Below are 26,872 nucleotides of genomic sequence, written 5' to 3' on the forward strand. Positions count from 1 at the left end.
ACAAAACATGTAAAAGGCCCATAAACCATTTGGTTTAATATAAAATTAAAAAAAATACTGCACAAAGAACAGAACAAATGGTGAGACAGATGACACGGCAGACTGTGTAGACAGTTAAATACAGACAACTGTTCAAATCATTACAGAAACTGAAGAGGGATACTAGAAAATGTGCTTTAACACTGTATGTGACTACCCAACGTGCATGGGGATTACAACCTGGGACTTCTGTTTCAACAAGATTAATTAAACAATTAATGAATTACGAGCTACTGTGAATAAATCAAACGATACTTAACACAAGCGTGTCAGACTTTGAATGCAACACTGCAGAGTGCACCAGGCATCAAACTGAGTCACCTGTAAAATCTGATTATCTGATGTCAGTCAGCAATGGTTTGCATGTTTGAGGAGGGCGTGAAGCAGCCTATCTGCAAACCCAGAGGTGTTTGTCTAAGAGCTGAACGGGAGAGAGGGGCGGAGAAGGTGGGGGGAGCATAGGAGATTGATGGCATGAGGGAGTAGGTCTGAGAGGAAGAAGTACACAGGGAGAAAGAACATGCTACACAGCTATAGGTGCCATTTGTCACATTAAGCACTTTACTGTAGTATACATGCATAGTCCAGGGGAGGCAGAAATTGGAGGACGGCCTCATTGTAATGCATGGAATGGAATGAGGAATCGTGTTTTGATACCATTCCTCATTCCATTCCACACATTACAATGAGCCCGTCCTCCGATTTCTACCTCCACCAGCCTCCACTGACCATACCCACACAGCCCCTCCAAGCTCAATTAGTATAAGTTGTGTGTGGAGATGGTGATACACACATACAGTATGTGACTACATCCCTGTATGGGAGAGGAGCGTGTGAGAGAAGGAACACCGTGAAAGAGAAGTGCATGCAGTCGTTCTCTCTCTTTGCCAGCGGCAAACTGCTGCCCTATTTTGCCCAATTAAAAAATGCTGATTGGGAAATTCATCCAAACACGTTGTGAACTGCGCCCAGCAGGGCTGCAACCACTGACCAGCAGTTCTGCAACCATTGTTCACATCAGAGGACATTCACGTCATATTCTACTGACAGGTCAAGTTAATATCAGATATGCATAGGGTTGTTATAGCACGAATCCCCCTTACTTGATTGGTTCAGCGAAAGCTTGAGTGTTATGAGCTGTAGATAATATTGGTCTGGTTTTCCAGACACAGACTGAGACTAATCCTAGACCAAAAAGCATCTTCAATGGAGATTTTACATTGAAAGTGTGATTTAGTCCAGGACTAGGCTTAATGTGTGTCTGAGAACCACCCCATTGAGTACAAGTTGCGTAAGATGTGCTTTCTGAAATCTGAAACCTCTGGCCACCGTGGTGAAATGTCAGTTCGATGTTCCAAACAACATCCTGCCTAATGATAATATAACCCCCGAAATGGACATGCCGTGTCGGACATTAGCTGTTGTGTTTCTGCATGCGCGCACGATTTCCAGATAAAAAGGCAAAGATCGATCCACTCCCCTAGAACACCACTGGCCAATTGTAAACATACCCGTGTTGCCCATAGACTTTCACACTTTTCTAGAACAAAAGAGTGTTCATAAATCAAATATTTCTTTCAAGAGATCTCATTCCCTAATCACTACCGATTACAGGTAGTATTTACAACCATTAGATAGCTTGAATGTTACATATTGCACCTTTAAGACCAGTTCAAAAGGAGTAATAGAAATTGCCATATGTAGTATGCTAGATAAGAGAAGAAAAATGAGTCCCTTTAGTCTGTCCTGATTTTATTTAGCCTTGCACATGCCGCAGTTATATACCGGTGGCTGTCTGCCCCCTGCCTCTGCATTCTAAAGCTCTACCTCTCAGCCTGCCAGGTAGAAGAGGATTTAAATGAGTGTTTTTACTTTTTCACCTCACTCAAACAAAAGGGCCATGGTATTCCCATTCACTCCTCAGGGTAATTTAAGATGGACATCTAGAAATAGCATTTCAACCCCTTCCATTTGAATTTAAAATCACCAATCTCTGCTCTCCTCTCTCACTTGAGCACTTCTACCCTAAACTATATTGGTTATCTGGCACAACTTCACTCACTCAAAATGAAACTACCCAACATTAATTCTAATTCTTAGGAGCATTAACTCTAAGCCTACCATCATGAGTGACTATCTACAGTGTACAGCTGACATTTTCTTTGGCGTTGTCTTTCAGCATAGGGAATACTCTACATCTGGCACAAATAAACCACAATGTGACTGTCACAATGTTCATTCTCTGTATACTGTTTATTGTGATATATTATATAGTATACAGAGAATGAACATTCTGGTCTCCTGGTTTATTTGTGCCAGAAGACAACACAGCAAATGCCAGCTGGAGTAAAGTGGAATATGGTGCTGCAATATTAATGTAGCTTACTGTACTAAAGATGTTACCATACTGAAACGTTCTATTTTTGTGAGAGATGAATGTGTGAGACAGATGAGAGAGCGAGAGAGAGAGGGGGAGAAAAAAAAGAAAGAGAGAGAGAGAGAATGAGTGTTGGAGGGGTTTTTGAGTATTATTCATGCAAATAAATGACTCATGTACACACACGTTTAAGTGGTCATTAAGAGATTTTGTGTTGCACACAGCATTAAAATCCTTGTTTATCTGGTACCAGTCTCACTAAGTCAGAAGGTCTCTCCATTTAAATGACCACCATTCACCAGCAGCACGCAGATTCCACCGACGAATAGAGGAGTGCTTCAAGAAAGGAGAGATTTTATTTAAAAAAAAAAAAAAAGATTAATGTGCACTTTGCTTTGCAAACAATAGCCTGGGCGGATGAGGATGGTTATCGTGTGCAATTCAGGTGGAGCCCACAGCAAGTTTCGAGCGGTGTGGACTTGCTTACTTCCAACAGCACTTTTTACTTACTATGCCCCCAGAATGTGGGGTGGATGGAAGCAAAGCAGAGGGGGGAATATTATGATGACAATAAGTGCCACAGCTGCATAATCTTTAGATCCTTGTTGTACATCGCTAATTCACTAACCCACTTTGAAGTGGAGTGCGCCAAAACCTTTCAAATTCCAATGAATACAAAATATCCATGCATGATAATAAACCTCATATGTGTTCATCTGAGCAAGATAGGAAATAAAAGGACAACCCGTCTCCATCCTGTCTGCACCCAAGATCTTCCTATTCTCTTTAAGCATCCTCCTTCTCAATTCACTTTCTCCCAACCCCCATCCCCCTACACCTGGCCTCGCCATATCTGCCTCTGAAGCCAGTCACACCTCTTGGAAACATTTAGACAAGATTAGGGCTTCAAAGTCCCTTCCAAAACCACTTTGCCAGCACTAGACTGACTGACAGTGTGTATGTGTGTGTGTGTGTGTACACGTCAGAGAGAGAGATACCAGAACCAAACATCTCTGCTACTACATGTTAAAGGTATTACAGTACTCTAATAAGCAGCACCTACATGCTCCTCCACCTACAGTATATAACATAATATGAATATGCTAAAAAGCAAGACACCTTTATTCAAAGCGACACAGTACAGTGAGTGCATAGATTTGTTGTATACTGTATGGTCCCAGTGGGAATCTAACCCCGAAAGTAAGCGTGGCTAGCGCCTCTCTCTACCAATTGAGATACACAGGACCAAGTATATAATTATATATAGACCTTTACAAGTATATAATGAATTCTCTCTCCTCCCGTTGTGCATGCTACAATATGCAATGCATGCTAAAATATGCACAAATAAGGGAAGTAGGGTTCAGTGGCCACACACAAATAATGATGTGGGATCTCATTTCTAACATGGTACAGTAATAACTGGTAATTTTATACATTTTCACAAAGAAAAAAAACTCTGATTACAGTCATTTCATTGAAGACAAACTGCTAAAAACTACAGTGACAAAACCAACCAATCATAAAGGCATTGGTAGAACCTATGCCACCCTGTGGTGGTGCCCAGGGCGATGATAGCAATACTAGTTCTGGCATCGTTGCTCACCAATATGTTTTGTTGTCCCTACAGATGTTGACAGCCAGTGCTCTGCTTACCCTGAACACCTCATGGTGGTTGTTGCAGGAAGAACTTATTTGAACAGGTAATTAAATCTCTTGAGGTGCCAGTGCTAACTAAATTAGCTATTTGAAGATGCCTAAGAAAATAGGTACTTGAGTGGCTTACCCCTGCTGCGAGGAACAGCATGAGAGCGAGTGAGATGTAGGGATGGGGAGGACAAGTTAAGTTCATGCAGAAAGGAATATTAATCAAACATGCAAGGAAACAGAGGAAGGGAATTGGGAAACTGACATGGTTTGAACTTATTCACCCATCCTGAAGTGATAATCAGTCATCATTAAGAAAACTTGACAGTTAGCTTGTTAATGCCGTCGTGAAGCAGAGAGGGGGAGATGTAGAGCAGCTTTAATGTCTTTGATATTTATTTTGGAGTGCTGCTTTTACAAATCATCATGCCAACACAATACCTTAGGCCAAAGGAAGTATCATTTTTGAGAAGAGAGAAGGGCAGCAAAGGGAGGCAGAGGGGTTTAAGACTAAGAAAGAGAGAGCTTGACATATCAAGAACAAGGCAAAAGGGTACAGCATATGCAAGTAATACTGCATCAGCATTAGTAAGTCATTTTAATTGGGAAGAAAATGTGGAGGGGTGGGAAATGGTGAGACGATATGAGGTTGACTACTACAACACTGAAAGGTTCCTGTGCACACACACCCTTCAGGGAACATGCAAAATCTTTGGCTGGCAGAAATATAATTCATCCCCTACCAAATCCATACAGATGAGCCTAGACTTTAACGGCATTCACAGTGATTTGATATTAACATATGTTGTCATTGATGCTGCTGTAAAAAGAAAATCCCTGTGATTTGCCTCTCCATTACAATAACCACATCTCAATTTCTAAAAGTAGTCTCCTGTCTGCATGTTTCTCATATGCACCGTTTCATCCTCTGTCACATGCATATCCCAACGCCTGTATAATTAGCCACTACTTCCCATTGCTACTAAATAATTGACCACTAAAATATGTTTGACTGGTAGAAAGAGAGAAAGAAAACTTAATTTAGTACCTCCTGTTTTGCTTCCGTCATACAGTACAGTATACTTCAGGGGTCTATGGATGACTGCTAAACCGGCAGCCAATCTCAGAGGCCTTGCAGCCCAAAGGCAGAGCACTTAAAATTCCATTGATCAGGTAACACATTCAGGCAAAGACAGCATGACTGGCCTCAGTCACCACTACACGGCCCTTCCCAATGTTCACTTCAGCCTATTCTGTGATCTCTTTCATGTGCTCTTCGCTCTCCGCTCTCCACAATTCCCTTCTCCAGACTTGCCACTTTCAGCACTTCTCCCCCCAGCCACTTTCCCCTTACTAAGGACCTTGTGTTAAAAATGTCCGACTGCTATACACTGTAATGGCACATCAAGACAGTTTTAGGTGGGAGTAAAAATGGGGCCCTTTCAAAAGTGCACTTTAAAGAGGTTCTCTGATAAATCTTTAATTCTTAATGGATAAATTAGTATTTAAGCCATTCTCCTCACATCATATTTCTTTTTTTGACTTTATAACTGAAAAAGCAAAAGGCATATTTGGTGACATGACAAATGAAATGTGCTCCGGCGTAGTTAATGACCCTTACCTTGACGCCACGTACACGGAACTCTGCCAGCGCTCGGTTCATCTTGGCCGCAGCTGCGGGCAGATCATTCCCGCTGGCAATGACTTTGACAAGGAGGGAGTCATAGTGGGGTGAAATCACTGCTCCCTGGAATGCGGAGGCACTGTCCAGCCGGATGCCCATGCCCTCTCCGCTCCTAAACACCTGGGGAGTGGGGGGGGACAACAGTGAGGAGTAAGACGATGGAAAGTCACATGCACAGACAGAACAAAAGTCTTAAAAGACTTGTTCAAACTTTCATGTCGGTTTATTCACTCAGTTAGGCGGCAGTAGTCCCCACAGTGGTACTGCAGTTGTTTAATTAGCTGATATCTTTTAACACCCACCAATTCATGGTCCAATTAAAAATTCAAAGACACGTTTCATTTGAAGGCAGATTTGATTTAGTCTTTTTTTGATTAAAAAACAAAAACAGGACGTTAATAAACTATAGAGTTCCAAATGAAAATGTTGCTTTCAACGCAATAAGAGGGAAAGTCTATTAGTCTTGGACTCTGTACTGTAAAATGACAGAGATTAAAGACAAAACTAGCCTTCCAATCCTTTCCTTTAAAATGGGCTTCCAACTAAACTATTGAAACATGGAATCATCGAAACATGGTCTTAATGTGCAGACAGTGCCAACATGTCCATATGCACATATTCAGAAGATCATACATAACATGTTGAAAATGAATAAAGCCTGAACTGAACCAAATCAAATCATTAAAAACACTGTTTAAGGGTCAGTCTCCGATCCTCCAAGCCCCTTCTTCCTTCATCTGCCTCCCAGCACAGGGATTAAAGCCCTGTTAACCCCATTCTCACTGTGAGGCACTGCAGGGAGGACTCTCAAAATTAGAACAATCTCCGCAGAGGAGCCTCACACCGCAATTATACACTTCAACCCGCAGCGCGAGGGTAACACATGCACCAGATCTCGTGTTGTGAGGCTTGTGGGACTTGTGATCTATCGCACTGGTGTTCTGCTCCCACCCCTGGTGCTACGCTTCATGAACTTTCTTACATTGAACATCCTCTCAATCTTATATTTAACCAGCCAGCAGTAAGCAGGAAGTGCCCTAATCAGAGAGCTACAACTACTATAACGGTAGTTGACAATCTGTCAGACAGTAGCTATTGCACATTAACTGATGAATTTAGTGGTTTCCAACTTCAGTTATTACCACAGCGTTTGGAGATGGAGACAGACAATGTCAGAAAAACAAACAAGCCTCGTCTTTGAGCCACAGGGTGATATCTTTTCTCTGCTACAAAGATGTCTGGATGATGTCCAATGAAGCTCCCACAGTACAATGACTAATGCCTTTGGGGCTTGACTCAAAGTGTGTGTGTGTGTATGTGTGTGTGTGCGATCTCTCTCTGTCTGGGAGAATAAACTGATCAGAGGTATAAACCGCTGTGTTCAGGGAGTGCAGGCACCATGGGAGGGAGGTTCAGGAGTGGCGAACGTGCTCTTGTTTCTGTCAGGATCCAAGTGTGACGGTTCAACCTCTGTCGCCACGGCAACAGGGTGAAAAAAGATGGCGACCTGCCAATCCATCTCCCATCCCCTCCCCCTCATTAGACACAGCAACCCTTTTCTCAAAAGTAGGTCAGAACACCTCCACTCATTCTCCCACAGCCTAAACCTCTGTGAAGTATGTACCATCCTCACTATACTTCAGCCTCTAGAATCCCTCCATCTATCGACCCACTAAACCGTCAATCCCAACAAAGGTTTCATACAGCAGTTGTCTCTTTTACCATGGGTTCCTAGTCCCTTACCTGCCAGCTTCTCTCACTCAGAGAAGGACTTCAAACACTTTGTCAGTTTGACAAGTTCAACTGTGGGTTTTGCTCAAGCTAGAGAGAATTGAAAAATGCATTACATGGCTTTGTTGAGTGCTTCTACAACAGCACTGGGGCTCACTTGAGACGGGTGGTACACAACATAGACATGTTCAGCATGTCTACTGAACAATACAGCACACAGGATGATCTCTTTCACCCCCCCCCCATGCTACTCCAACAACCTGTACCAACATCAGACACTGGAGAGGAAATTAGAGCAGCTGCACTACAAATCTAACAATGGTCAAAGAAGGAACATAGTGAATCAAGGTTGGATTCAGATTTCTAACAAGAATAGCACTTTACAATAGAATTGCTTGTTTTTAGCATTTTTCAGCCCAGAGGGGTGAGGGGGGGGCAAGTCTAAAATGTGAACACTACCCTCTGATCTCCCGTCATTGAGCATTTTAACAGCACCCTAGAAAAACGAGTGTTCCGTCCCTCACACGTTTTAATGGATTGACAAATCACAGTGGCAGCAATGCACCACAGCTGCTGTTCAGCAATTAGGACATTGGGAGAAAGATTCTGCTCATATTCTACTGCTGCTCTCACTACTCTCCCCATTTCTTCTCAGGTGGTAGGCACAGTCACAGACAGCACACACACATGCAGGAACGAAAAACCCTATGAGTTTTGCGACTGACATTACAGTTGAAAGTGACATTATCATGAATTATTACAGATTTAGACAGGAAAAACACTGCGGACACGCTCTCTTGATGCAGCAGATATACACACGCAAATTCTGGCTTGGCCTTGTTTGAGACAGAGGACTTAGTAATGAACTGTTAACACACAGAGAGCAATGAGTCATGGATCACAGCTGTGAGTCAGCTGCAGTCTCAAATATGATCATTAATTTTATCTCAAATGAAACAGAGGGGTCAGAGGAGGGGAGCAGGGAGGCTAAGGCAGGGGGCTTAAGAAGCACTGATCCCTGGAACGTGCAGCAGTGGTAAGCAGTCGTAAAGAAGGACCTTGCACAAATGACTCTCACTCATCTCATTAGGTTGCCCATTTGTCAGAGAGGTGGGGGTAATAGTTCTGGGTCAGCGTGGGGGCTAAGGTTCGTGGGAGAGTCTCATCATGCGTTATAACACTGTTATAAGGTAGAGAGACCTCAGGTGAACAGAGGATAAAAACAACATAATATGGGCACAAGGAGGAGAGCTTGACAGTTGCTGGAAAAACAAACAACTGCTGAAACAAACACCAAAGAGAATGAGCAGAGGGAGAGGGGAGAATTGAATTACATGAGAAAAGCAAATGTCAAGCAGAAAGGGAGAATGCAGAGGGGAGAGGAAGCCATAGAAGTACAGAGAGGAGGAGAAAACCTCTTTAAAACTAAAGTCATTTGTGAGAGGGCGAGAGTGAGATAGCGAGAGAGACAGAGAGGAGAGGAGAAAGAAAATGGAAGAGGGAAATGAAGCGACACAGAGTGGAGGGAGATAAGAGAGGAGAGTGAAATTATTTCAGGAGAGCAAAATAAAATAGAAAAATTAGAGACCGCAAACAGAAGTAGACAAGGTTAGAGGAGGAAGCGAGGAATCGCGGGAATAAAAAGAATAGGAAGAATGAGGGTAAACCGAGGACAGGGATGAGAGGAGAGGATTGAGGAAAGGCTGATATTACGGTCAGAGGGGGGAAAACAACATGGTAAATGGGGATGGGTTACCAAACAGTGGCGAGTCAGGGATGATTTTATTATCTCCACAATGGATACAGGCGCGTTGTGGTACAGGCAAATTTTTCATAAGGAATAGAATGTCCATCATAGTTAGAGTGAATTGGTTTTTTATTAGGTGAGGAGCAAGGGCTAAGGGGGGATGTGCAATCATATCCATTTCAGCATATCAGCAAATTGGGAGATTTTCAATTTCATTTTGAGCAGCGGTGGCATATCTTGTTCCAGAGTGGTTATTCAGTTTGCCATATCAACAACAGATGGGACTTTCCTCGAAAACACTTGTATGAGTGCCTGTCTGAGCAGGGCAGTCTATACAGGTTTAACACACATTACTGTGTCCAGAATAATAATACGGGGAGGTGTTGTTTGGGGGGTGCAATACTAGGCTACACATTCAGAATGTACACTCATCAAGATCCATAGAACATAAACTGTACAGAGAAGAATGTGTGGAGAGGCATTCATGTTGTAGATTTATCAATCTAGTGGGTGCATGGCATTATTTCCAGTAACCATTTTAATAGTTGTTTGTGGCCAATGGAATGTTGACGTGAGGGTTGACTGGGGTGTGAACATCAAATTTCACGGTAACCAAAGGCTCCTCTCTACCATCAATACTTCAACTCTCCCACTCTTTTGTATGGGCACTAATGGTAACTGAGAAAGGAGGAACAAGGAACATCCATCTTCCTGCTCAGTGACAGTATCAATATTGCAGCCGGGAAAACCAAGCAAACTCAAGGACATGAAATGTTCACATCCATCATCTCCCATTCTAATATAACCTCAATGTAGTGGTTTGAGGTCAGCTGTTCGCACATTCATGAGGCAGGAAGAATAGAGGCAACAACAGCACAACAGGATATACGAGACTCCTCTGGGAGGCTTCACTAAACCTGGCTGCAGGGTGCAGCCGAGACGTCGGGACTCTTTTGAATCAGCCCTCTCCATCTAATGCTGGGCACCAGGCCATTAAAGCCAACAGGGCAACACTCAGGTTACAAGTGAGAAAATGCACCAATCATCAGGTCCAGCAAAAGTGCTGGGCTATATATTGAAATGTTTCAACGGGGGCCTAAACAGACCGGAGGAAAACTACTGCCGAACAGAAAAATACCACCTTTGCAAACTGACAAGTCGGACAACCTTTTCAAACAAGTCATTCTGCTCTGCCAGGAATGTGATTAGGCAGCTGTGCAAAATAAAACTTGTGTCTGAGGACAAGGATTGTCTGGGGGTGCCTTGAGTTGTTCAAGGTCATGCTCAATTCATGAATAAATTGTACCTGCTTGCACTTTGTTGTCAGCACACCCAGAATGATTTCCTGGGACTAGGCACTGCTCAGTACATGGGCTCAAATATGTGCCGCCCAAAGGATGAGGAGAACAGGTTCTTATACATATTCAGCAGTAGGGGGTCTGGGGACCTATGACATGCACTCCCCATATAGCACAATGGTGAAAGTGGGGTGTGGCTGGGGTACAGTCTTAATTTAACGGCTTACAGAAAAATTTCTCCAGCTAAGCAAATAAAGCACATAAACTTGGCCTCATTAAAACGGTCTACAAAAGACAAGATATTTAAATAGTCATGTCTATACTTCCCTGCAACTGCAGACAAGCTAATTTAGCAGCTGGTGTACGCAGTAGCACAAGTCTGTTTCTGGGAGAACTACGACCTTGTCTCAGACCACCATAGGAGACAGATCACACTGAGCGCAAAGATACCGGCCAGCCACAAAGAACACACTTTGCATGTTTATAGAATGGCTGAAACTAATCCGGTTGTCTGCCTAGAATGTAGAAGTGTGTTCCTTTCTATAAAGTATTTCCTTGGGAACATCCTGGCACTACTCCCAATAATGTTTCATGGGGCAACCCAGAGCCTGATACAGAATACTAATGGAAAGGCCAAGCTTTGCCTTTATTCCCTGGCAAATCTCAAATCACAGGCAATTACACTATTGGCATGGGCTTGCAGCTCAATGAACTTAAACCACATGGTTGAGTGTATCCAAGATACCGTAATTGTGAGCTAAGGGAATTGTGTGGAGTAGGCCTGTATACCTGGAGTTGAGATTTCTTGATGAAAAGGAGAGATCATTGCTGGCCCCCAGCACATCATCAGCAGATGGGGTAGAGCAGGCAGCTCCAAAACAGAATGGAATCCATAACTACAACATCCATCATGGCGATTATGGTTAACAAGACCATAGTGATGATTATGATAATAATAATGATGATAGAGACGATGAAGTGATCATAACAATAATGCTAGTCAATTCCTTTGCAACATTTTAAAATGGCTACCATTTCCAGTTACTTCATTTACCACCCGCCAGGAGAGAACACAGACTGTAAAAGACTGAGTCAAATCAACATAATTTAAAAGGAGCTGTTCAAAGCCTAAAACAAACAGTAAACTGGCTCAATAACAGTGATTTTCAATTCAACAGATGCTCGGTTTCCTTTGCTACCAAATGTTTGTCGGAGCATTTGTGTAATATTCTATGCATTCCCCACATTTCATCTTATCATCAGTTGAGCTGCTAAAACAGCAAAACAGCAGGCAAAACCCTGCCTCCCTCCTTTCCACATTTTTACCAGATGTCACATTTACAAGTAGCTGGGGCGCTTAGTGGCGTAGCAAGGGTTCGATTCCGACCCTCGACATACCTTGCATGTCATCCCTCCTCTCTCTCACCCATCTTTCCTGTCAATCTCTACTGTCTCTCTCAATAAAGCAGAAATGCCCTAAAAAACATTAAAAAATAAAATAAAAAAAACATTCTACATTTACAAGTAGCTGTTATGCTCTTTTCTTTTCTCATTCTTCTTATGAGGCATTTTTATTTATTTACTTATTTTTCTCACAATGTCTGGGAAATATTGTTGGAGAATAAGAGGCTTGCTTCACAGAGATACAGTCAGGGGAAAGCTGACGGAAACCTCCTGTCGGAAACCCAGCCAGTCCCTGACCAGCACTGAAACATTCACAGTACATCGAACATCTTTCTCCACCCTCAACCTATTGATTTAAGTTCATACACATCCATAATGAATCCACTCATCCATCTTTATTCTCTACCAGTCACCTGCTGCATCTGAACTGCTCTCTGCAATAAGCTTTAATATCTCCCAATTCTCTTGTGGATAATAACGATACGGCTCTCAGATCACTCTCTCCTATTCGCCTACCTTCGTTGCTCCTTCCAACTTCCGAAGGGGGCTGTGGAAGTCTTTGAAGTCAAAAAAGTTTAAAAGAGAGGATGACTTTGAAGCATCCTTAACTGTCAGCACTGTGGAAGAAAACTTCAATATCACTTTCCTATCTCCTTGATGTTGAATTTGTTTATATTAATTTACTACACTTTACGATTTCATGCTTTTTGATAGAGGTTGAGATGCAACACCTGTAGTGCTCTGTATCTAACGTTGCCAGACATGAACTAGCTACTCATCTGGAATGGAAACCAGTGTATAAAATGAGAGCCAGGGTTTGTGGTACACAGAGATTGACCTTAAGATTGGTAATTGAGTGGTTAGCTGCTCAGGTAGACAGACCCCTGAGGGTAGTCTTTGTGCACTTCAGAGGCTGAGCTTAACACATCAAGAGAAAATCCAGCTCTCTGAATGAATCAGAAAGACCAGGGAGACCAGAATACACAATCTTCAGCTGGGGCCGAGGGGCATTTTGGGTTGACTCAAGACCTACAGTACGTGTCATAAACGAAAAAGACTTTGTTCAATAATTAATCCCCAAAACAAAGCAAACGTTCGGTGTAGGAGAGAGCTCCTGAGGGAACACATGGCTGATCTCAAGCATCAACAAAACAAACAATTGTATACAAGACACAATCCTAATATGGAAAGGTATAGGAGGGGAAACAAACAGTTGTTGCTCCTCGTTGCTGGCCAGTGACTTGGCTGTCAGCTGAGAGTGGTTGGAGTCAGCAGTGCTCTGACAGAAATGAGAGGCTTACCTCAAGTCGCCCTGTGTCAGGCTGGAAGCCACGGGCGGGGTCCTCGGTGGTCACACGGCACTGGATGGCGTAGCCATTGATCCGGATCTTATCCTGCTTCAGGCCCAGCTCTGGCAGGCTACGGCCCTCACACACACGCAGCTGAGCATGAACCAGGTCCACACTGACAGGACAGAGAGAAGAAAGGTTTAATGCAGTTTTCCTGTACATTTTCATAGCAGAGTTATGCTTAAGGTTACGACTCTGACATGCCTCCAGTTGTAACAGATTTGTTGCACAGAACTTGTTTATCATTATGTCTCGATGTCTTCAACAATACCGATGACAACTTCAGATACCTCATGACATTCACCAACACACAGTAAACTAGTAGTGTGGTGACATTCACAATCTGATTTTAAGATAGGAGGAGGAGTTCACACTCCAATACCTTTCCCATTTCAAAATGTGACATTGGATTCATGACACACCTTCAGCAGACTTGACAAAAAGAAAACTGGGAGGGAAAGGGAGGGGTGGTGGGGGGTTCAATTTGAAGGGAACAGAGCACAGAGAAGGTCTTCAGGGTAAGAGAGAGAACTGACACCAGCTCAGGTCAGGTATGACTGCAGCCAGCAATTCCGAGAGACCTGCCTAGTTTCTGTTCAGTCAAAGGCAAGAATATAAAATATATAAAAATAATATAAATCCTTCAAGACTCCAATTGCAAATCCATTCCTTGTATTTTCACAGCAACACACTGTACAGTATACTTCACATTCAAAAAATCTTGAGGACAAACACTGGTGTCAATTTTACAGAAATGTTTCTCCACTTATCCAGTCTCGACATTGGTAATGTTTCAGAGACAAATCAGAAAAGGGGTTTGAGAAAATTGCATTTTCTGATAATATTTAGTGTTCCTGACAATATGAAGGAGTACATTTGAATTGCCCAATGGCACAACTATTCCTACCTAATAACTGATAAGACCCCTGTTCTTTTAAAAATCACTAAACGTGTATATGGAGAGAAAGAATGTTCTCACAGAAGATACATATACATAATGTATATATAATGTGTACGTCTCTTCTGCAGGAACACTAGGTCTTACCCATAAGGAGGAGGGAGAACGCTGTACTCGCTTTAATGTTGAACAACAATAATTAAGGGAACAAAGTGTCTTAGGCTGCTTTTGTTGTTGCATCAATGGATGTGGCTGATAACACACTGCAAATTATGCTCATCCACAAATGCAGGCAAAATGTTGCGACAAACTACATTTAAAGCCCTGAATACTGCTAATGTGTCCAGGTGTCAGAGTGTCTTTCAAACTGACAGAACTGTTTGGAGAAACTGGATATGCAAAGAATAACAGACAGCTTCTCTTTGAAAAACAAAAAAAACTATAATCATTTCATGCCGAGTGCATCGTTAAATTGACGGCACAATTCATATGTGGAAAATCCTGAGGAGAGAACAGATAATATTTTAGCATAATTTCGATTGTACATGGCTAATAAAACAACTGTGCATGCATGTTCTCTAAGTCATGCACTCTGCACAAGTGCATCTCATGTATAATAAGCATTTAGCAGAGACCATCTAACACTGCTTGCTGGTAATGGCCTATAATTAAATTCTCTGAATATCTTTCTTTTTTTCAGTTGCTGGTACAGTTAACATGACATTGTACATGTGCCGAATGAAATACCGTGTTTCCAACTGTGTGCCCAGTGAAACATTTATAGTGAATACAAGTACTTTGATCCTCAGCAGTTAGCAACATTTCAAACTTGACAAATAAAATACAAATCATCACTCAGGTGATCTCCTTGACTTATTTTATCATTTTATATTAACACAAATACACACTGCTGTGATGGCATTACCAATGTCACACACACCTTTAACTTAAATCACCTTTAACTTAATTCCAAAGAGTAGACTAAAATTCCCCCAAAAAAATCCCAGCTGTCTTGAGGGTGGCAGAAAGACTGGAGAAAGGGGGGAAAACAATAACATATCAGAGAAAAGGAGGACGGAGCAGAGTAGACTGCATTGCACAAAACCAAAGATGTGATATGAGCTGGGTGGAGAGAGGGAGCGAGGGGGAGGTAGAACAGAGAAAGATGTGGGAATGAGAGGGGGAGGGGGGATTAATATATTCACTCTGATTTCCTATTCCACTTTAATTGCTGATGCCAGGCGGCATGTGGCACCGGTGTGGATGAAAATTATGCCCCTCTCCCTCCTGAAAAACTCAGTCCTTCTACCACAAAAAGTGTTTTTTTTTCACGCTTTACATCATGTCTGCACAGCTAAGATCCAGGTCATCTTTGAACCAGCCTCCCAACCCACCCACCCACCCACCACCCGGCTGACAAGCTTTCCATATCCTTCTGTGCCAGTTTAGTACTCTTCTCTCACCTCTCCCACCCCTCTCTCAACACGCAGCTGCAATCAAGCCACAACTCAGTGACTAGAAACCCATTACAGGGTCAGGGACAGACAGCCGACACTGAGCTGTAAACACACACACATGCACGCACACACGCACTGCAGAGAGAGCATTGAGTTGGCTGTGGAATTTGAGTGGTGGAAATGAAGAGAGAAGGAAGTCTGACTTGACTGAAAGGATAGAACCTGAGTTGGCTCTTGATTACTTCAAATGTTTTTAACTCTGTTGCAGATAAACATGCTCCATATAAGAGGTTAAGGTTGAAAGATACAAGCAAATCCTTGGTTTACATCTGAACTATCTGAAACTATTCAAAAAAATAAATAGGGCCTGGGCCAAAGCTAGAAAGACTGATTCCACCTCGGATTGGCTTTAGACAACTGAGAAATAGGTGCATAGCTATGTTCAGGAAAACTAAATCTCCCCACTATACAAACTCCCTATCTGACAGTACTGGAGACCCAGCTACATTTTGTAAAACTGTTAAATCTCTGAAACATAGTCCACACTGCCCCATCAAATATCAAATCATGACTGAAGCTGGTTCTGTTACTGGCAAAAGGAAATGGGTGATGCTTTTAATCAACATTTCATTTCTGCTGGATACATTTTTTAAATTCTACTCCTGCTGTTGGCAAGCAGTCAGGTGAAATGGCAGTACAGAGTGTCAACTGGCCTGGATCACAGTAGTAGTTTGCTGAATAGTGGGCATCAAAGGTTTTCTTTTAAACAGTTCACAGACAGGGATGTCCTTGATGCTTTAATTACTATAAATACTAACAAGTCCACTGGGGCGGACTTACCTGATCCTTTACAAATTGCAGCACACCTTATTGTAATACCGTTGTTGCACATTTTTAATCAAACACTTATTTCTGGGACTATTCACAACTTAAGTATGGACAGTAGCCCATGTGCTGCCGATTCACAAGGGAGGAGACACTAGTAACCTGAATAACTATTGCCCTAAAAAAACAACATCTTATTCAAGGGTTTTTTGGGGAGAAAATGTATTCTCCAGATCACGCAAAGATACCTCAGAATTAAATATTAGCACCCTGAGTATGGTCCAAAAAAGTGGAACGAACTCCAAGCGATACTGAAACTAGACTCTCTAGTGGCGCTTTTAGATCGCACTTAGAGGACCTGGTTACATGTTTTTTATGAAATTGTATCTTGTGTTTGTTTGTTCTTTATTAGTTTTCTTGTTTGTATCCTATGTATTTGTATCATTTGTATTGCAGGGCTCCCTTGAAAAAGAGACTCTGGTCTCAATGTGACTCCGATTGTTAAAATAAAGACTTAATAGAGGCACAGGAAATAGCACAGCCCATCCATTGCTCAATCCTACTGGCTGTAGAGACGGTTTCATGAGAGTGGTTGTTATGTCCCAGTAGAGTACAGTAAGAAGAGAAGAGGAGAGGAGAGGAGAGGATGGATGCACTGAAAATGACAGGTCTACATTGACCGAAATGAGAAAAATGCATTAGAAAGAGGAAGAAGAGACATCAGAATCTGGGGGAGGTTAATCTATGAAGTTCAATGAAAGAATATATTAGAATGTCACGGCCATTCCCATTGAGTCCTTTTACCACTTCACTTGCAGAGAAAGACAGAAGGGAGCCGTAAATGGTCTTAAATCACTGTAACCAATTGTAAGTCATGATACAGAGGCAGACAGCCAGTCAGAGCTGTAGTCTAATACTCTGTATACTTCATACTTAAATTACTCTAATACTGGAGCAGTAATTACTCCAATACTGGAGCAGTAATTACTCCAATACTGGAGCAGTATCAACACCAGAGTTTGTCTTGTCCCGCAATACTTGGTGATTCAACACACTAGCAGAAGAGAAAATGGCCGGTGGCTGGGGGCATGGCATGCATGCTCCTTTGGAGAGTTCCAAAATAAGAATCAAGTGCATTACGGTCATATGCATTTCCAGACCCAATCACTCAGAACAGCACTCCCGCAGAATGCCAATTGCAGTCTGACAGTTCCAATTTCATGCAACAAGATGGACATCTATAATGAATGAACCTTCGTTCCTTCCACACGAGTAGACATGCACAAATGGAGAAGCCTGTGCCAGGAACTGAGAGCAAAACAAACACAAAAACCTTACAAATCAATTTATGTGTGGTGTGTGACTGAGAGAGTGAGTGTGCTTGCGCACACAACAATAGGAGCACTTAGAATGGATGCTGCAGTTCCTCCATCCATCTGAATGATTCATTGAATTACCTTTAATGCAACTCATAAGTGCACATGACTATTGTCAGTTATTCACCTCTGGATACTACCAGAAATCTGACTTGTGCTTTCACTCAAAGTAAACATTCTAAATGGCCCTACCACATTGGAAAATATGTTCTCATCGTCTTCCTCTCTTTGTGCCTCCCATCTGGCTTTCCTTTTCTTCCTCGAGGCTCAGCTTTGTTGTTAACTCTTCAAACAAGTTTAGGTTGAAGAGGCAAGTCACCCATAACATTTAAGCATTTCTGAAATAATATCCTAGCAAACTCACTCACAGGCTCTATACTTACCTAACCTCTTAAAAGGTTATTTGAAAGTGACTTTGATTTGAATATCAAATCATTTCTGGGTAAATGTTAGGATCCATACTTTAATTGTTTACAATTAAAATGTTACAAAAGAAGCAAGAAGTAGCTTTTTTGGTCATCACAATTACTCAAGCCAGCAGACTGCAAAATTGACTGGGCATGACGCTCGCAAATTTAATTCACAGTTAGTCTTATGAGCCGTTCCCAGTGTTTTGAAGCTAGCTTTGTAAAATTGTTAGCAACTCTACTAAGATAAGTAGAGCAAACCGGTCATTTGTCTAGCTTGCAAAATACAACCCTGTGCTAGCTCAAACAACAAGACAACTACAGCTACATCGTTTTTCTGACCTTTGTATTCGTAACAGTCTTTGCTGCATTTTACCACAACATCCTAAATGGCCACAGTTTCTTCTAGTCTGGGCTGTTATCTTTACCTGCCAAGCTAATAATGTGTGCACTGCTAGTGCTGACTAAATTGAAGGGATGTGAAATGTAAACAAATGATATAATTGGTTTATTTGATTGATTTTTACTACATTCTATTGGAGTCGTGGTGACGGACGCATAACCCCTTAAATCACACCCATCGAAAACAGAGCATTTGAGGGAGAGTAGCAGGGCTAGATTTTTACATAGAGAGTACTAGAAAACACCAGAAACTAAATTTCTCATATTTGGGTGATAATTTGATCTGGTGAAGCCAAAATTCACACCAAAATACTGGAAATGACAAATGTCACTTTAGTGGGCCTTCAATCTAAATAGATGAGTTCATCTTTACATACTGCTTCTGCCAACAGTCTTTTCAGGCCAGTGTTTATAAAGGCAACCAAAAAAACAACAAGTAAAGGATACAAGGTGAAGGTATGGGAACCCAACATTTATGTTATCCCCTGACCATCTGAAAAAGAAGGGTTAGCAAAAGGGCATTGCTAAACCTTACTGACAGGTGACATTAAAAGACAAGTAAATGGACCAGACAGGTGAGGTGGACTTGTAGGTTGTCAGGGAGGTGACAGGCTAATGCCAGGTAACAGCTGTGACTCACTCTGTGATCTGCTCAGTAACTGTGTGTTCCACCTGTAGGCGTGAGTTGATTTCGATGAAGAAGTACCTCCCATGCTTATCCACCAGGAACTCCACTGTACCAGCATTCTCATAGCCCACCTGGAAAGATACAGCGAGACAAATGATTAGTCACAAACACAATAATGGAGGAAATAGTGTCCTTGCCTCTGCATTTTTCTGCAATTTCTTTCAATATTACCATTACACTTTATTATTCACCAAATTAACATACCAGGTTGGAGAGTATTCTATTGACACATTAGCGCATGAGAGAGTGAGAATAATCTAGTGTTGCGTTGGAGGCAGAAAGAGATGGAGACAGTTGAAAATAAAGTTGTTGTTTCCTTACCTTGTCAGCAGTCTATTGACAAGGACTGGAATTCAATCCACTCTTATGGTTAGTTTATGAAGACACTGCCAAATTATTCTAATATGTACCCTAAATTAAAATGTTTGAAATGTCATGGCAAAATCATCTCAATCAAGTGATTCCAGAGAGTTTGGGATGATTTGGGCATAACATTTCAAACATACAAATTTAGGACACATTGATTTTCATTGTTTTTTGGTTAAAAATGTGTTTTTTAACCAAAAAATCAGTTAGAGGTTAGTGACAGTGCCCTGAAACAGAACCAATGTGTAGATTGAAGCCTGTCCTTCTTCATAGACTCCTTTCAGGGCAAGGTGATTTTGTAATTTGGGTGAACCATCCCTTTAAATGTACTAAAACAGTTATGACAGTTGTTTTTTACCCCACAGTCTTCCTCCATAACCAACAGTTACACGGGTGTACAATTGCCGTGCCAGCCCTAAGCTTAATAGCTCACAATTCACTGTTTTTTACAGAGCCAGTCAGTCTTTCTTTTGTATTTGTGGCTATATACTGTTTTGTTGTAGTGGTATGACTAAGCCTCTTTGCACACTCTCACATTCAGTTTGAAGAGTTTCCAAGTTGTGTCCCGAGAGCATCAACTTACTCATGAATAAACCTCTTTAAACAAAACAACTGCAGGTAACCAAAAGAACGCAAAAACAAAATCTACTGAAGGGACTATGAGACTGACAGAAAATATCTACAAAAGGTAGTAAGAGTGTGATCCCGGACTGTGATTACAGTTATGAATGTCAGTGTTGTCTGCAGAAATGACAGCCCTTCTAGAGCTCAGCCAAAGAACCAGCAGGATATCATTTATCAGACCATTTCCCCCTCAACGGTGCTGCATGGACTGGAGATAGTGCCGGCCAAAACTCAGTGAAATCTGATCCAATTCATCACTGAAACTCATCCCTCGCTCCAAACTCCATCTCTGCCAGGCATGCACTCTGATCTGTTCATGTGCATGAACATGCAGATGCACAGACAAGGTTCATGCCACTCTACATACTGTATATAGACCACACAGACACGAAAAGAGAGTAGTATTGTGCATCCTAAGACAGCAGCACAACTAAGGCATGTACAGATTTAACAGGGTTCAGGGTTTTTTTTTAAATTCTGCAGCAAATAGCAGTCCAGGCCAAATAGGGGACCTGCTGCTTGGGTCCATTTTCTACTAAATTGTAATAGATTTTTCTACTTTTGCATAGGACAGGCTGTGTTCTATAATGTGTTTTGTATGCTTATCCACTACCTACTGTCTGTTACTGCAAACTGCTCAGAATGTGAGACATAAGGAAAGGCAGGGAGAAGCAGGTGTTCCTGAATACCACAGGCCATTGGGTTTCATACAGTACAGCACAACTGCAGACACACTGACAGAAATGTGGAAAGAGAGGTTTGATTAGAAAGGGAAGGGAACAGATGGCGAGAAAATGCTAATGCTATCACTAAGGACATGACATGATTTAATGTAACCATAACTGTTCTAAAACAAAGTATGTCAAGTATATAATTGCTGGTTGACTTGCGAATGGTGTGTGTGCATGTGTGTATGGGGGCAGGAGGGGGGCGAGTAATAAGGAGAAGCATGAAGGAGTAAGAACAAAAGAAAGCATAATAGGAGAATTTGTCAAGGCTGTGAACTCCTACCTGTGTGTGTGAGTCTGAGAAGAGCAACTGTCACCATGGAAACCACTGCCATAAAATGTCATAAAATGGCTACCACAGACATTGTTTATTTCTTTAGCACTGTGAGTTCTTCTGATTTATTTCTGGACCTTTTCATACATTTCTCTGTGCTAGCTTCCTTTGATACATTCCAATTGCAGAAATACTAAATCACAGAAGACTTCCTCCGTTGAACTCAGCATACATTCAATAGAAATGACAACCATTTCTTAGCTTAAACATTCCATTGAAAGTAAACAATTCTACTTCACATTTCAAATCCCTTTTCTACTCAAAAGCACATTTCACACTGGTATTTGGCTTATTGAGATTCACAGCTGCGCTGGCCCATTATTTAGGCATCCCACTGACATACAGTGCCCTGCGTAAGTAATGGGACAGGGAAGCATTTTTTCTTCCGTTGGCTGTACACTTTAAAAGTTAAAAAAAAAAGAAAAAGATTTGAAATGAGAGATTCTCAGCTTCTATTTGATGGCATTTGTGTACATATTGGTTTTACCATTAAGAAACACTTTTTATGTATAGTCCCCCTATTTCAGGGTACCCAAAAGTAATGGGACAGATTCATCAATGGTCCAAATTAAGCACTCATGTTAAGCATGCAATAACTGCCTGAAGTCTGTGACCCATTGTCCCCACCAGACACTGGGCATCTTCTCTGGTGATGCTCTGCCAGGCCATCCTCAGTTTGTTTTGAGGATGTTTTGCCTTAAGTCTCCTCCTCAGCAATCGAAATGCATGTTTAATAAGATTTAAATCTGGAGACTGACTTGGCTAGTCAACAACTTTACACTTTTTAGGCCTGAAAACCTCCCTGATTGCTATAGCAGTATGTTTTGGGTCCTTGTCCTGCTGCATGATGTAGCGCCATCCAATGAGTTTGGAGTCATTTGCTTGTACTTAGGCTGACAAGATGTTTCTGTACACTTCAGAATTCATCCTGCTGCTGCTGTCAGCAGTTACAACATCAATGAAGACAAGTGTGCCAGTCCCAGTGGAACCCACACATGCCCACCATAATTTCTGAATGGTGAAACCAATATGTACACAAATACCATCAAATAAAAGCTGAAAACCTCTACTTAAACCTAATAGTAATTGTTTGATTTCCAGTGGAGTGTAGAGCCAAAAGAAGAAAAAATGCTTCCCTGTCCTATTACTTGCGCAGGGCACTGTACAGTAGGTCAAAAAATATAAAACATAAAATAACTTGTTGAAAATAACCGACACTTGTGGTGTTGAGCTGATATGTATATGACTGCAAGCAGAACTTAATTGACATGAGGGACATCCATAAGATTACACTTGAAATAACCATATCCTCTGGTATAATAATCTTCCTTTTTTAATAAAATGGTAAATAGAAAATCCCTGTCACATAAAAAAAAAAAGTATGGATTAACATTTTATTCAATCTGTCATGTGCTCATCTGGAAATGGCCAGCAATCGAACTACAGTACCACAAGCAGCATTTTGGTTTCTTTAGGAAAGCAGGTTTGTAGAACTGCAAGAGTGGTTAAATGTTATTCTCATCTTGGCTCGTCTTCACTACAAACTGCCATATGACTGAACAGATGGAGGAGAAGAATTGTCTATGCTATGCCTCCCTCACATCCCTTTTTTCTCTCTCTCTCTCACACACTAATGTACTCATATTTTCCAGTCTATTAAACTATTGACAGAGCAGATGGAGTGGTAGACTGGTCACCACAGTGTATGTCTGAGTGAGAGAGTGGACTAATGAAAGTCCAGGCAGTTGAACAGTGGGGATCTACAGTGGGGATCCCCAATTTCAGCCAACAAGCACTCAAGCCATCTTTCTTCTCTCCCTAAAACACACACATACAGTACACACATGGCCTCAGCCACGGTGACAAGCTGGCATCTGCCACAGCGTTTGGGCAGAGATAGAGCTAGAACGTGAATTCCATCCTCCCACGCATTCACCCACCCACCCGCGTGACGTCACTCACACCATTTTAATCACCATAGCCAATTTTATAATAACGTTCTCGCTTTGACAGGTTTGCTCATGACCTACAATCGTGTGCGACATTGTTGGGGAGCAAAATAGATTAGAATACGTTTTGATGGAATCTGGGCTGTAACCAGGATACATTTTTTTACTGAGGTCATACACAACCCACATAAGGGTTCAGGGGGTCTTCCTTCCCCAGTAGATTTTGTTCCAGCTCAACAGCTAGAAACTGCATTTTGGTGCACTCAACTACATACTGTAAGCAATGAATGGATATTTTTTTTCTATTTTTTCGCAACTTTGCTATTTTGCTTTCATCTGGGCAACTTCAATAATTGCCCCTCCCCAAAATTGAACAAGCTGTCTCAATGCAATTCATTCATATCATAAGAGCATATTAATCATTTGATATACAAATTTTTTGTGACCCTTGAGCGTCTCCTTACTCTGTCTTCCCACTCCTAGAGAACCACCACCACCTCTCCAGGGCCCCACGACACCTTTAACCATGTCCTTGCGTTTCATATCGCCCTCAGAAAAATCTGTGGGTTGGCTAAGTACATCCAAGGAGAGATGCGTTATTGAGACATCATCTGTGGTGCAGCATTGTTGAAAGTATTTGTGGGCAGATGAAAGCATAGGAGACAGAGACAGATACACAAATTTTTTAGAATTGACAATTTTTAAATCAAAAACTCGCAATTGGACCATTTGAATACACTATTGAAGTCCTGTGTCATAAACTGCAGAATGGAAGCGTAACTGGAGACACTTGTCAGTTTTGGAGAAAGGCCAGACTGGTACATAATTAACGATAAATATGTCTAGTCCCATCCTTTGTTTCGCCCCAAGACAACGTTTTCAAGCTAAATATTTAAAGTCAATATTCAGTCATTTACTTGTATTTCGCACCAAGGTTGAGTTTGCCAGGTAAATATTACAGGTCACAAATGAACTGTTAGTACAATCACCCAGAACTGACTGAATATTTCACCCGAAGGTTAACAAAGTTTTTTTACTTGTATTTAGCCTACCGTTAGCAACTGCTTCAACTCTCTCCTAGCAATCGTAATTAACGTTGCTGCGTGTCCCCAAAAATAACAAGTGTGAGCATGTTTACCTAGGCCTACACTCTTCAGTTGGAGTATGGACTTCGATGGCACATTATGTATGACCAATGATGTAATTCACATATGAAATATAGATAGAATATGCACGTCTGTCTATGATTATGACTAAAAAATACAGAGGTCATGTCCTCAATAGTAGTTACAGACCTGGATGGGACGATCACCCATGTGAAAGTTATATAACTGAGGCTACAGTATTGATGCATAGCCCTTCCACATGAGAAGGCTCTGGCCTATTGTGCTCCAAGTGCAGATGTCACACAACATGCTACTTCTCAGTTGGAATAGGTGCCGTCTGTTTCAGCCCCACCTACATCCATCCACACTGAAACTTGTGGACTTTTGGTCTAGCAGTTTCAGTATAAGTATAGGTTGGTTGCACTTTGACATCATTTATCATAATCATGAAAAGCTCTGGATCACCTCACCACTTTTGGACCTGTGGCGCCACCATTGAGTAAACACACTGTCTCTTCCCTGTCTCTTCTACCACCAAGGCTTCACAGTATAGACAATAGACAGCTAGCTCAAGGGTGCATATGGACAGACACATAATCTATAGACAGACACACAACATCTAATAAGCATATCAAACAGGATGAGAAATCATTGAGATGGCACTGTTGCTACTAATTGTTCCCAGATCAAAGTAATTATTTCCACCAAACAATAACAAACAAATCTCATGTTAATTGCAATCAAGGAATTCGGCAAACTGGAAATGTCAACAGCGTTACAGTAATGTTCATTATTATATGTGGGACTGCCAGTCCGACAGCCTTGCTCCAGGCTTCCTCCCCTATCTGTGTTGTTGAATGCTGCCATCTAGTGTGCCTGTTGATAACCAGCAGGTGAAATTTCAGCATTGGTGCTTTAATGACAGCTCCCATTTTTTTTTCTTTGATCCTGTCTTTATCCCCTTATTACACCTTTATTCTCCTAAATAGGCTTTGAGGCTCCTGCCTTTAAAGTCATCCTTTTATGCCATTTATGCCTACAAAAAAAGGAAGAAACAACTCTAAAAACATGCTGGGCCAGACTGAGAGGATAAAGACTAGAACAAATGAGGGCAGAGATCCTTTGTTATGTTTTGAATAAAAGGAGTAGAGCAAAGAGGGTGTTTCTCAATTGTCATTCATCAGGCTTATGGTGACTTAGTAGACGTGCTTCAGCAATGGCCAGTTTTTTTCTCAACAAGTAATGCCTAGAACCTGTTTGATATACAGTGCCTTTCCATGAGCATTTGGACAGTGACAGCATTTGCAGGATGCACATTTTATTTTGGCTTCATGCTCCTGCAATTCTTATTTAAGATCAAGTAGCCTACCGATTTGGCCAGGTTGACCGAGTCAGCTGTGAGTCGGTCCCTGAGATGGGGGTCCAGTTGTGTAGCCGGGGCAATCTCCACTACCTTCTGGTGCCTCCTCTGGATGGAGCAGTCCCTCTCGTACAGGTGGATAACGTTACCATACTTATCACCTGAGAGAGCAGACCCGGTAGTCCGATTAGATCTATGCAGACACATTCAAAGGCTACAAAGCACAATAGAGGAGCAAATGAAACAGTATTACTCCTTAGACATCTAGCTGAATTTATTCAAAAACTGTCCAGTCAAAGGTGATGAACATTTAGACAGGTCTAAAATGGAACATCTGTATACTTGTGTGCATGGTTATGCAGTCATGTTTTTGCATTCCAAAGTGGTCTTGGTGCCTAAAGGTCTGCCGTAATGATTATTGGTTAACAAATCAAACTCACCCAGGATCTGCACCTCAATATGTCTTGGTTTCTCAATGAACTTCTCCACAAATAGAGCACCATTCCCAAATGCAGCCAGGGCCTCAGAGTAGGCTCGCTGATAGTTCTCTTCCAGCTCCTAGACACATCAACCAATGGGTCAATAAATCTGCCAAAAATCAGCCATTGCTCATTTTATTTTACATTTATTTTCACTGGGAAATCACAACACTCTGCATGTTGAACACACACCCCAAACCTTCCACTCACCTCGTACTCTTTGACCACTCTCATTCCTCTGCCACCACCACCATAGGCAGCCTTGAAGATGATGGGAAAGCCATAGGTGTTGGCGAACTCCTGAGCATCCTGTAGGCATGCAATGGGGGCGTCTGTCCCTGGTACGACTGGCACTCCTGGATACATAATCAAACAGAATGTGGTAGACTCCATAGCCACTGAGTTTAGCTTTGATGGTGTCCAAATTGCACACTGTAATAATGACGTCAACATGCAATATGGTGATGATGTGCCTTGCTATACAGTGCAGTCAAAAGTTTGGACACACCTTGCCAAGAGTGTGCAAAGCTGTCGGCTACTTTGAAGAATATAAAATATAAAATAGATTCTGGTTTGTTTAACACTTCTTTGTTGACT

The 26,872-nt window shown here is 41.8% G+C and overlaps 2 protein-coding genes across 2 annotated transcripts in view; one reads left to right on the forward strand and one right to left on the reverse strand.

Annotated features, from left to right (window-relative positions):
* LOC310820976 (aldo-keto reductase-like) overlaps positions 1-26,872 on the forward strand; it is a 293,751-nt gene that overhangs the window by 85,651 nt on the left and 181,228 nt on the right. The window lies entirely within an intron of this gene.
* pcxa (pyruvate carboxylase a) overlaps positions 1-26,872 on the reverse strand; it is a 60,662-nt gene that overhangs the window by 27,688 nt on the left and 6,102 nt on the right. Inside the window, exons 5-10 of the mRNA XM_083687614.1 lie at positions 26,486-26,631; positions 26,237-26,354; positions 25,806-25,957; positions 19,282-19,400; positions 13,229-13,391; positions 5,685-5,867 (exon numbers count right to left, since the gene is read on the reverse strand). Coding sequence (XP_083543740.1) covers positions 5,685-5,867; positions 13,229-13,391; positions 19,282-19,400; positions 25,806-25,957; positions 26,237-26,354; positions 26,486-26,631 — 881 coding nt within the window. The remainder of the gene's footprint in view (positions 1-5,684; positions 5,868-13,228; positions 13,392-19,281; positions 19,401-25,805; positions 25,958-26,236; positions 26,355-26,485; positions 26,632-26,872) is intronic.

The sequence above is a fragment of the Argentina silus genome, assembly GCF_951799395.1.
Source record: "Argentina silus genome assembly, chromosome: 2".
NCBI classification, from domain to species: Eukaryota; Metazoa; Chordata; class Actinopteri; order Argentiniformes; family Argentinidae; genus Argentina; species Argentina silus.